The 11,868-nt window shown below is 39.3% G+C and overlaps 1 protein-coding gene across 2 annotated transcripts in view; it reads left to right on the top strand.

Annotated features, from left to right (window-relative positions):
- LOC124798136 (GPI ethanolamine phosphate transferase 1) overlaps positions 1 to 10,431 on the top strand; it is a 260,616-nt gene extending 250,185 nt beyond the window's left edge. Inside the window, exons 14-15 of one of the 2 annotated variants that reach the window (XM_047261405.1) lie at positions 9,700 to 9,891; positions 9,987 to 10,431. In XM_047261405.1, the coding sequence (XP_047117361.1) occupies positions 9,700 to 9,891; positions 9,987 to 10,319 (525 nt within the window). In that variant the 3' untranslated portion in view covers positions 10,320 to 10,431. Of the gene's footprint in view, positions 1 to 9,699; positions 9,892 to 9,986 lie in introns of those variants that run through there. The other variant, XM_047261406.1, reaches the window with a different exon arrangement.
- Positions 10,432 to 11,868: the final 1,437 nt, after the last annotated feature.

Consider the following 11,868-nt stretch of genomic DNA (forward strand, 5'->3'; position numbering starts at 1 on the left):
ACAAGTCTGGCAAGAAAGTATTGCAGAAAATCTTACAAACATGGATGGACGTTTCAATGAAAGCGAGGCTTAGCGTTCGGTACTCAATTTATTAAGATCTCACTGAGTCATCCAATAGAGCCAGTAATCAATGATGAGATGTACATTTAATGTATCATTCCAGGTGTATGATTTGCTTGATAAACTTTTACCTAATGGAACTCATATTTTGTACTATAAGTTGAGTGTGCAACAGAAATTAAATTAACACTGGGAGTGTCCCAAGGAAGCATAATAAATCCTTTAATGTTGTCAATATATTTAAACAATGTACTAAATAGAATCGGGAACACTATCAAATTGTTTACTGACGATTGTACTGTCTACAGAAATTATTCTGTTGGGCAATTGTACAGAAATGCAAAAAGGCGTGGTGATAATTTCCGCTTGGTGTAATAAATTGCAGCCCCCTTTGAATGTGGAAAAAACATGCAGCAAATGGAAAGAACCTAGTAGTAGCCATTTATAAGATTACTGCTTAACATTTGGAGCGCCTCACATCATTAAAATATTTAGGAAAACCAATAATAGCAGGAAGCAGTATGAAATGAGATGATTACTTAAAATCTGTAGGAGGGGTGGTGAATGGATTACTTGGATCTGTTGGCAGAGCTATGGGAATGTGCTGTGCATCTGTAAAGGTGTAAAATGCTAGTGTAATCAATTCTGGAGTATTGCTGCTCTGGTGTTTGGAGCCCTTATGAAATATATATACGACAGCAGACACAAAATGAATACAGAGACATACTGCTAGGATCGTTCCAGGTCAGCACAGCATATACAAAAGTGTACATAAATTCTCAGAGAACTGAAATCTGAACTCTTGGAAAAATAGTGACATTGTTCTTGCAAAATTCTGTTCAGTAAATATGGAGAATTGGCGTTTGAGGAAGACTGTGTGACCGTTATGCTGCCACCAGCATACATCTTGAGTAAAGATCATGAGAATAAGATAAGAGAGGTTAAGTCACATGTAGAGGAGTACAGACAGATCGTTTTGTCTCACTCAGTATGTGCACGGAACAGGGCAGAAAATCTAAAATACTGGTACAAAGTGTCCTCTACAATTATTTTGTGGATTATGAAATATGTGTGTGATGTGTTGAGAAACAGCATAGACATTGGAAAATAAATGTCCATGAGGGCTCCGGGAGACAAAGTAGCCAGGGAAACCTTCCCTCCAAGGCCAGCCAGCTCTTATATTGTTCAACAGTTCCAGAATCCTATAACACCCAATCCTGCACACAGGCACAGATTGAGAAACACAAAATATAGAATAAAATGTGTGTCTGGGTCATAGGCAGCGAAAGCACCACTCTGGGCAAGTGTAGAAGGAAACTATGTCAGTCATCAAAATACAACTCTACATCTACATCTACATCTACATCTACATGGATGCTCTGCAAATCACATTTAAGTTCCTGGCAGAGGGTTCATTGAACCACCTTCACAATTCTGTATTATTCCAATCTCGTATAGCGCACAGAAAGAATGAACATCTACATCTTTCCGTACGAGCTCTGATTACCCTTATTTTATCGTGGTGATCCTTCCTCCCTATGTAGGTCAGTGTCAACAAAATATTTTCGCATTCGAAGGAGAAAGTTGGTGATTGGAATTTACGAATTGTCACATAACTGAGATGATATTCCATAAGCACACAATTTCACTATGATCCGCTTGTGTAGTACAGTGTCAAAAACCTTCCGAAAATCCAGAAATATGGAATCAATCTGAAATCCCTTGTCAGTAGCACTCAACACTTCATGTGAATAAAGAGCTAGTTGTGTTTCACAGGAATGATGTTTTCTAAACCCACGTTGACTGTGTGTCAATAGACAGTTTTCTTTGAGGTAATTCATAATGTGCAAACATAATATATATTCTAAAATCCTGCTACATATCAACATTAATGAAATGGGCCTGTAATTTAGTGGATTACTCATACTACCTTTCTTTAATGTTGGTGTGACCTGTGCAACTTTCCAGTCTTTGGGTACAGATCTTTCGTCGAGCGAATGGTTGTATATGATTGTTAAATATGGAGCTAATGCATCAGCATACTCCGAAAGGAACATAATTGGTATACAGTCTGGACCAGAAGACTTGCTTTTATTATTAAGTTGCTTCACTACTCCAAGGATATTTACTCCTATGTTATTCATGTTGGCAGCTGTTCTTGATTTGAATTCTGGAGGATTTACTTTGTCTTCTTTTGTGAAGGCATTTTGGAAGACTGTGTTTAGTAATTGTGCTTTGGCAGCACTGTCTTTGATAGTATCTCCATTGCTATCGTACAGAGAAGGCATTGATTGTTTCTTGCCGCTAACATACTTCACATACGACCAGAATCTCTTTGGATTTTCTGCCAGGTTTTGAGACAACGTTTCATGTGGAAACTGTTATAGGCATCTCGCATTGAAGTCCGCGCTAAATTTTGAGCTTCTGTAAAAGATCGCCAATCTTGGGGATTTTGCGTCTGTTTAAATTTGGTATGTTTGTTTCATTGTTTCCGCAACAGTGTTCTAACACTTTTTGTATACCAAGGAGGATCAGCTCCATCGTTTGTTAATTTATTTGGTACAAATCTTTCAATTGCTGCCGATACTATTTCTTTGAATTTAAGCCAGATCTGGTCTACACTTATATTATTAATTTGGAATGAGTGGTGATTGTCTCTAAGGAAGGCGTCAAGTGAATTTTTATACGCTTTTTTGAATAGGTATATTTTTTGCTTATTTTTCAGGGATTTGGGGATTACAATACTCAGTCTTGCTACGACAACCCTGTGTTCACTAATCCCTGAATCGGTTTTGATGCTCGTTATTAACTCAGGACTATTTGTTGCTAAGAGGTCAAGTGCGTTTTCACAACCATTTACTATTCGCGTGGGCTCATGAACTAACTGCTCAAAATAATTTTCAGAGAATTCTTTTAGCACAATTTCGGATGATATTTTATGCATATCTCCAGAATTAAACGTATATTTTCGCCAACATATTGAGGGTAAATTAAAGTCACCACCAACTATTATCGTATGAGTCCGGTACATGTTTGAAATCAAACTCAAGTTTTCTTTGAACCTTTCAGCAACTGTATCATCTGAATTGGGAGGTCAGTAAAAGGATCCAATTATTATTTTATTCCAGTTGCCAACAGTGACCTCAGCCCATACTAACTCACAGGCAGTATCTACTTCAATTTCGCGACAAGTTAAGCTACTTCTGACAGCAGCAAACACGCCTCCGCCAACAGTGTTTAGCCCATCCTTTCGAAACACCGTTAGGTTCTTTGAAAAAATTTCAGCTGAGCTTATATCCGGCTTTAGCCAGTTTTCAGTGCCTATAACAATTTGAGCATCAGTGCTTTCTATTAGGGCTTGGAGCTCTGGTACTTTCCCAACACAGCTACGAAAATTTACAACTGTTATACCAATGGTTCGTGTATCTACATTCTTCCTGTGTTGAGCCTGCTCTCTTTGTGACTGAAGCCCTTCTTGTGTTTTCCCGAGACCCTCTAACCCAAAAAACTGTCCAGTCCACGCCACACAGCCCCTGCTACCCATGTAGCTGCCTCCTGTGTATAGTGAACCTATTCAGCGGAACCCAAAACCCAACCACCCTTTGGCACAAGTCAAGGAATCTGCAGCCTACATGGTCGCAGAACCTACTGAGCCTCTGATTCGGACCCTCCACTCAGATTAGTAACAGAGGTCCGCAATCGATCCTGTTGACTATGCTGCAAATGGTCAGCTGTGCTTTCATCTTGCAAGCAAGACTGGCAGCCTTTTACCACTTCTGTTAGCTGCCCGAAACCACACATCATTGGTACCGACGTGAGCAACCACCTGCAGTTGGCTGCACCCTGTGCTCTTCGTGCCATCTGGGAGGACCCTTTCCACAACTGGAATGATTCCACCCGATATGCACATGGAATACACATTGGTTTTCTTACCCTTCTTGTCATCCAAGTCCCTAAGGGACCCCATAACGTGCCTAACGTTGGAGCTCCCAACTACCAATAATCCCACCCTCTCCGATTGCCTGGATCTTGCAGGCTGAATGGTTTCCTCTGAAACAGGACAGGCGACAGCATCTGGCTCAGCGACAGTCTCAGCCACAGACAGCACCTGGAACCTGTTTGTCAGACAAACCGGCGAGGCCTTACATACGGCCGCCTGGAAAGTCTTTCGCCGCCTGCTTCGCACCAGGGTGACCTCCCACTCGACCACAGGTGGAGGGTCAGCCTCAGTGCGAGCAGTAACTGGATTGGCCACCAGTGAGGACCGATCGGAGGACTCTGACGCGCTGGATGTCTGTTGAATCCACACGGCCGGCCCACAACAGTGGTGCCCATCCACTGCAGCCTCAAGCTGTGTAACCAAAGCCATCACAGGCTGAAGCTGAGAGCGAAGTGTCAGCAACTCAGCTCGCATCCGCACAAAACAATCGCAGTCCCTGTTCATACTGAAGACCGTGGAAAACTAAACTATGCAGATAAATGGACTATCAGCACGTGCTGTGCAACTCTACTGTAGACCCTGACGAAAACGCACGAACTGTGTCTAGTAATACACAGATATTCAAAAATCTAACTACCGAAGCACTCAGGTGAAACTAAATAATTTGCCCCTGATAAGGAACTTGTAGTATGTCACAAAATCGGTTTACTTTCTGACGCAAATGAAAACGCGAGAGCTGTGGCTATTAGATTTTAAATTTACACGCAGAAACTCAAGAAACTATTAAAGCACACAGATGATATAAAATTCGCTCCTGGTTAGGAACACGTAAATGTCACAAAAGCGGTTTACTTATCTGTTGCTGTGTCTGTCTCGACTGGAAACACTAAAACTTGCTATTAAATAATAAAATGTGGAGAGACATTGAAGGAACATGTGATGAGGTTGGACTGAACCAGAATATCCATGATGCCACAAAATTTAAAACCTAAACATGGGAAAGGCACACTACACCTACAAAGGAAAGACCGTGGTAATAAGGATTTTGAGCTTTGCATGTCCCAAAAGTGTTTTATTCCCATATAATAATATCAAGGTGCTTTGCTATTCACAGATTTAAAAGTTCATTTCTGAAGAGGAACAGAATCATTGAGTTGTCAATAGGCACACACACAAGAAGGAAAACTTCCTAGCTTTTGGGATTGCCCTTTGATGTGCCTGAGCGCGCGCGCGTGCACACACACACACACACACACACACACACACACACACACACACACACAAACACACACACACACACACACACACACACATTCCGAGCCCCAAGCCTAGCTGGCACCATGTAGTGGCCTAGGCATGTGTGTGCTTGTGTGTGTGTTTTTGTGTATTTTACTCGAACTCATCAAAGGACAACCCCAAAAGCCAGCAGGTTTTCCTTCTTTTGTGTGTGCCTGTCAACAACTCAACACTCCTGCTTTTTGGTGAGTGGTCTCCTTTAATCCTAAAGTATTTACATTCAACAGGAACTTTCCTACAACATTTCTGAAGAGAGTATGGGCAGTATTAGTGTTTTATCTGTGTGTTGAATAAAGGTGCTAAAGGAAGTTTTGTGTAGGGTGGAAAATGTAAAATGGCAGTCAGATATCACCAAACTACATACAATAGAGTGCCCCTATAATTTACTGATTGTGATGAAGAATGCAGGTCTCACTGGATATTACAGTATTTTAAAATTAAAAGGTAGATGCATCAGTATGAGATTATTATTATTATTATTTCTTTCTTTTCTCAGACGTTATGTCTGGTCAAAAATGGAAGTGATGCGGACCTTGATCAAGCGTGACTTCCTTTTAACTGTACGGTATATGTTATATTGCATTTAGGAACTTTCGGGTGATTGAACATGTATCAATAATTACGGATTCCTGTAGTTGTATATATAAGTTTGGATGTAGCTGTATTGCATTGATGTACTAGTGGATATTGTGTGGTATGACTCCTGTAGTTGATAGTATAATTGGTATAATGTCAACTTTATCCTGATGCCACATGTCCTTGACTTCCTCAGCCAGTTGGGTGTATTTTTCAATTTTTTCTCCTGTTTTCTTTTGTATATTTGTTGTATTGGGTATGGATATTTCGGTTAGTTGTGTTAATTTCTTCTTTTTATTGGTGAGTATGATGTCAGGTTTGTTATGTGGTGTTGTTTTATCTGTTATAATGGTTCTGTTCCAGTATAATTTGTATTTATCATTCTCCAGTACATTTTGTGGTGCATACTTGTATGTGGGAACGTGTTGTTTTATAAGTTTATGTTGTAAGGCAAGCTGTTGATGTATTATTTTTGCTACATTGTCATGTCTTCTGGGGTATTCTGTATTTGCTAATATTGTACATCCGCTTGTGATGTGATCTACTGTTTCTATTTGTTGTTTGCAAAGTCTGCATTTATCTGTTGTGGTATTGGGATCTTTAATAATATGCTTGCTGTAATATCTGGTGTTTATTGTTTGATCCTGAATTGCAATCCTGAATCCTTCCGTCTCACTGTATATATTGCCTTTTCTTAGCCATGTGTTGGATGCGTCTTGATCAATGTGTGGCTGTGTTAGGTGATACGGGTGCTTGCCATGTAGTGTTTTCTTTTTCCAATTTACTTTCTTCGTATCTGTTGATGTTATGTGATCTAGAGGGTTGTAGAAGTGGTTATGAAATTGCAGTGGTGTAGCCGATGTATGTATATGAGTGATTGCTTTGTGTATTCTGCTAGTTTCTGCTCGTTCTAGAAAGAATTTTCGTAAATTGTCTACCTGTCCATAATGTAGGTTTTTTATGTCAATAAATCCTCTTCCTCCTTCCTTTCTGCTTAATGTGAATCTTTCTGTTGCTGAATGTATGTGATGTATTCTATATTTATGGCATTGTGATTGTGTAAGTGTATTGAGTGCTTCTAGGTCTGTGTTACTCCATTTCACTACTCCAAATGAGTAGGTCAATATTGGTATAGCATAAGTATTTATAGCTTTTGTCTTGTTTCTTGCTGTCAATTCTGTTTTCAGTATTTTTGTCTTTGTCTATATTTTTCTTTTAGTTCTTCTTTCATATTTGTATTATCTATTCCTATTTTTGGGCTGTATCCTAGATATTTATAGGAATCTGTTTTTTCCATCGCTTCTATGCAGTCGCTGTGGTTATCCAATATGTAATCTTCGTGTTTAGTGTGTTTTCCCTTGACTATGCTATTTTTCTTACATTTGTCTGTTCCAAAAGCCATTTTTATATCATTGCTGAATGCTTCTGTTATCTTTAGTAATTGGTTGAGTTGTTGATTTGTTGCTGCCAGTAGTTTTAGATCATCCATGTATAGCAGATGTGTGATTTTGCGTGGGTATGTTCCAGTAATATTGTATCCATAATTTGTATTATTTAGGATATTGGAAAGTGGGTTCAGAGCAAGGCAGAACCAGAAAGGACTTAAGGAGTCTCCTTGCTATATTCCACGCTTAATCTGTATTGGCAGTGATGTGATATTATTAGAATTTGTTTGGATATTAAGTGTGGTTTTCCAGTTTTTCATTACTATGTTTAGGAACTGTATGAATTTAGGATCTACTTTGTATATTTCCAATATTTGTAGTAACCATTAGTGGGGTACACTATCAAAAGCTTTTTGGTAATCAATGTATGCGTAGTGTAGCGACCTTTGTTTAGTTTTAGCTTGTATGTCACCTCTGCATCTATTATCAGTTGCTCTTTACATCCTCGTGCTCCTTTGCAACAGCCTTTTTGTTCTTCATTTATAATTTTGTTCTGTGTTGTATGTGTCATTAATTTCTGTGTAATGACTGAAGTTAATATTTTGTATATTGTTGGTAGGCTTGTAATGGGGCGATATTTTGCTGGGTTTGCTGTGTCTGCTTGATTTCAGATAAGTTATTCCATGTGTAAGTGTATCAGGGAATGTGTATGGGTCTGCAATGTAACTGTTAAATAATTTAGTTAGATGTGAATGTGTTGAGGGGAACTTCTTTAGCCAGAAATTTGCTATTTTATCTTTTTCAAGGGCTTTCCAACTGTGAGTAGAATTAATTGCTTGGGTGACGTCATGTTGCAAAATTATCATTTCAGGCATTTGTGGTATAATCTTGTATGTGTCTGTTTCTGCTTGTATTCACCGTGTATGCCTGTTATGTTGTACTGGGTTTGACCAAATGTTGCTCCAGAAGTGTTCCATGTCTGTTATGCTTGGTGGATTGTCTATTTTAATGTGTGTGTTATCTATTGTCTGGTGAAATTTCTTTTGGTTTGTGTTGAATGTTTGGTTTTGTTTCCTTTTATTTTCACTTTTTTTTGTATCTTCTAAGTCGTTTGGCCAATGCTTGTAATTTCTGCTTCTTTTCATCTAATTGCTCTGTCGCTTCTTGTTGTGCGATTTTAGCTAACCTTTTTCGTTTTTTGTCTGATATTTGATTTCTTATAAATTGTGTTAGCTGTCCGATGTCTTTTCTCAGTTTTTCTATTCTGATCTGTAGCCTGTGTTGCCATGCTGGTTTTGTGGGTTTCTTCTGTGTGTTGGTTGGTTCTGATCTCTGCCTAGTGTGTATATTTAGTGTAGTGAGTGCTCCTATATAAACCAGTAGTTGTAACTCTTCCATAGTTGTGATTTCATTTATTTTGTTGTGTATGATTGTGTTGATAGTTTTTATTATTGTTTCGACTTGTGGGTTATTTGGCGGTCTATGCAAGAATGGTCTAATGTCTGTATTTGTGCCTTTGTATTCTATATATGTCAGCTGAAATTTCTCTTCTATATCTAACGTGTGTCACTTCGTGTTCTATTTGTGCTTGTTCTGGTGGCTGTCTTAAGATTTCGTTTTCCTCTGATTGTTTAATTGATGCGTGTTGGTCTTTGTTTGTTTGCTCTGGGATGTTTGAGCCCATTACTGTATTTTCTTCTTCTTCTTCTTCTTCTTCTTCTTCTTCTTCTGATTGCACATTATTTTGTTCCAGTATTTGTTGTACTTGTTGTTTGATGTTTTCTAATTCTGACTGGGGTATCCTGTTATTTTTTATTATTACACGGATCTGATCAGCTTGTCGTTGTTCTGTTAAAAATTTTAATTCTGGGTATCTGGTAACCAATGTTGTGTACACCTGTGATCTGTATCCAGTTGTGTTGGTTCCTAGGTTTGTTGCTTGGTAATAACAGAACATGAGGTGTCGATTAACTTCATCTGATCATCTCATCCTCTGTCTTTGTTTTCCTTCTAGGGTGGTTGCAGGAAGCATATCCTGCAAAACACCTCTATTTGGTTTTAAATCATTTTCCAGTTGGCTAGCAGTGTCGTTACCATTGTGGGCGGGCATAGGGTTCAAGCGTCATCCCCGACCATCCCCGCTTGTCTGAGGCTTCTTTAGTTCTGTCCTGAACCAAGTAATCACACTAAAAAGGGGGTTAGCCCTATTAGTGGTTTGTTCTTTTCGTCACCTTTTACGACTGGCAGAGCATACCGGAGGCCTATTCTTTTCCCGGGCCTCCACGGGGTATAATTAATATTATTATTATTTTATTATTATTATTGCACCCACCTCCCTTCCTGATAAGGTTTTCTCTTCCCTACCTTAGGACCACACCACACTCTAGTAGTGCACATCACATTTAACATGGCTGGTATGATCGTTTCCTTAACATTTCTCAGTTATTCTACATAGTACTGTCATTTTTTGGCACAGGAAATATAGCCAGTTTAAATTCATTTGATCCAACCTGGGTCAGGTGTTTTGTAACTGTTTTTTCTCCCTTTCTGATGACTGCCCTGATCCTGTGGAAGACTGTCATACCTTTTCTGACTGTTGTCTGTACATTCCGTGCTATTAATGTAGTACTCAGGGTAAGTGATGCTCTCAGATTATCAAAACAATTTAGTTTCTAACTAATGAACAAACATTTGTTCTGTCCTTTGATAAATATTCTTCCTTTTTAAAGGTGTCAACAGAAAAGTTATTCTTCATAGTGATGATTTTTTCTGATGCCATGGGCATGCATTTCCTGCACCTAGTCACCAATCAAGGCAGTTGGCTGGAGATCGGGACATCCATTTCTCATTTTGTGATTGTGGAAACAATGACGCTGCTCGTGGTGGTGCTCTACGGAGCTGCACAATGGCTGACACGAACTTCACTTTGGCAGTTACTGTGGCAAGACACTGCGTCACCAGTGAAGCTCAGCTATTCCCTGGAGTCTGGAGTCCTCCCCATACCCAAAGTTGATACCAGAAAGATGCATTCTCTGTTTCAGGCGAAGAAACATGCTGAGTAAAAAAATGGGAAATGCAAGTTTCAGGAAAGGCACATTTCTAGTAGCAAATAAGAAACTGATGGTTTTTATTTATTGGTCAGTATTAATAAATGCCAAATTATGTTCTTTACAAGCTTCTGTATATTCTTCATTTCTGTCTGCACTTTTCCTTTCTAATTCCTCCATACTCATTAACACCTTTTAAAATACACTGATGGCCATTAGAATCACAACACCAGGAAGGATTGCAAATAACAAAATATTATTTATTGTGCATATACAGTGTAGCAGGAAAAATATATTTGTGGGTAATTTATAGGTATACAGGGTACAAAATTTAATGCACAGAGCTGGCATCAGAGCTGCACTCTAATTCTGCTTAACTTTGAGTCGAACTGAGCTTGAAAAACACCATAGAGACCTCAAAGATAGGACACAGCTACTGGCTTTAATATATCGCATATGGAATCACCGGCTGTCTGAAGCAAAGGTAACCACGTTATGTACACAGTAGGACCCGATGCCATCACGCTGGGTGCTTATATTGTATGACAATGACTAATGCACTCTTACAATGTTTGTTCTCCTCTGAGCCTTGACATGTGAATACATCCATTGTGATGCTGTACACAGAACCAGGAATGATTTGAAAAACAACATAATGTTACTCATGTTGGGCGCACAACCATTGGCATGCCTCTCTCATCTGCTGCGTCAAGAGAAGTCACAACAACAATCACGGTGCTGACAATCCATGATGCTCCAGACATTGTTGCACTGTCAGTATGGATGATTGTCATTCCCAAAGAAGCCAATTTCCTGAATAAAGCAATGTGATGTGGAAATGCAATCCTGCAGAGCAGAGCAAAAAATGTGTCTGCCATATCAGGCAAAAGCCTCTTGGGCTACCGATATGCTGAGTGCCATCAAGAATGGCCCACCTGAACCCCTTGATTGCACATTGACATGGCAGTTGTGGGACCCTGTCCAGCACAAGCAGCATCTTCACTGAACAATAAACCTCAGTCTTGATAAGCCATGATACCAATGCTGTCAAATTCTGACTTGGTTGATGTAAGAGCTTGTGATTTCCCATGATGGCTAATATCCTCTTCAGAGTGACTAAATTTCTTGATGCCCAGCGTCCAGCAGTTTAGTCACCCTGAAGAGGATTGCTGAAGAGATGGTCGAAACATCTGCGGTACAGTTGTTTTACCATTTCATAATGATGCACCCTAATAACCAAAGTGACCCAAAACCTTTTGTCTCTTACAGGGTGCTTAAAGGATGCTGCTTTCTCGGATAACTACACAAGAATTCAAGCAAATCACAGTAATGATATTTCATTGTAAAAATACAGTAATGGTTTTTATTACAATAAAGTAGATTGACAATACTTAACTTTGGATTTACAATGAGTTGTCGCAAGTGATGGGCGACAGGCAAATAATCAGTGTCCTTCACTATATACAATGTCCATGTAAGCAACTGATATAAGGCACAAGTCTCAATATAACAAATAGGATGACGGGTCTTCTACTCTGGGTCTGCTCTGCTAGTACCAGGCTAC

The sequence above is a fragment of the Schistocerca piceifrons genome, chromosome 5, assembly GCF_021461385.2.
Source record: "Schistocerca piceifrons isolate TAMUIC-IGC-003096 chromosome 5, iqSchPice1.1, whole genome shotgun sequence".
Lineage (NCBI taxonomy): Eukaryota > Metazoa > Arthropoda > Insecta > Orthoptera > Acrididae > Schistocerca > Schistocerca piceifrons.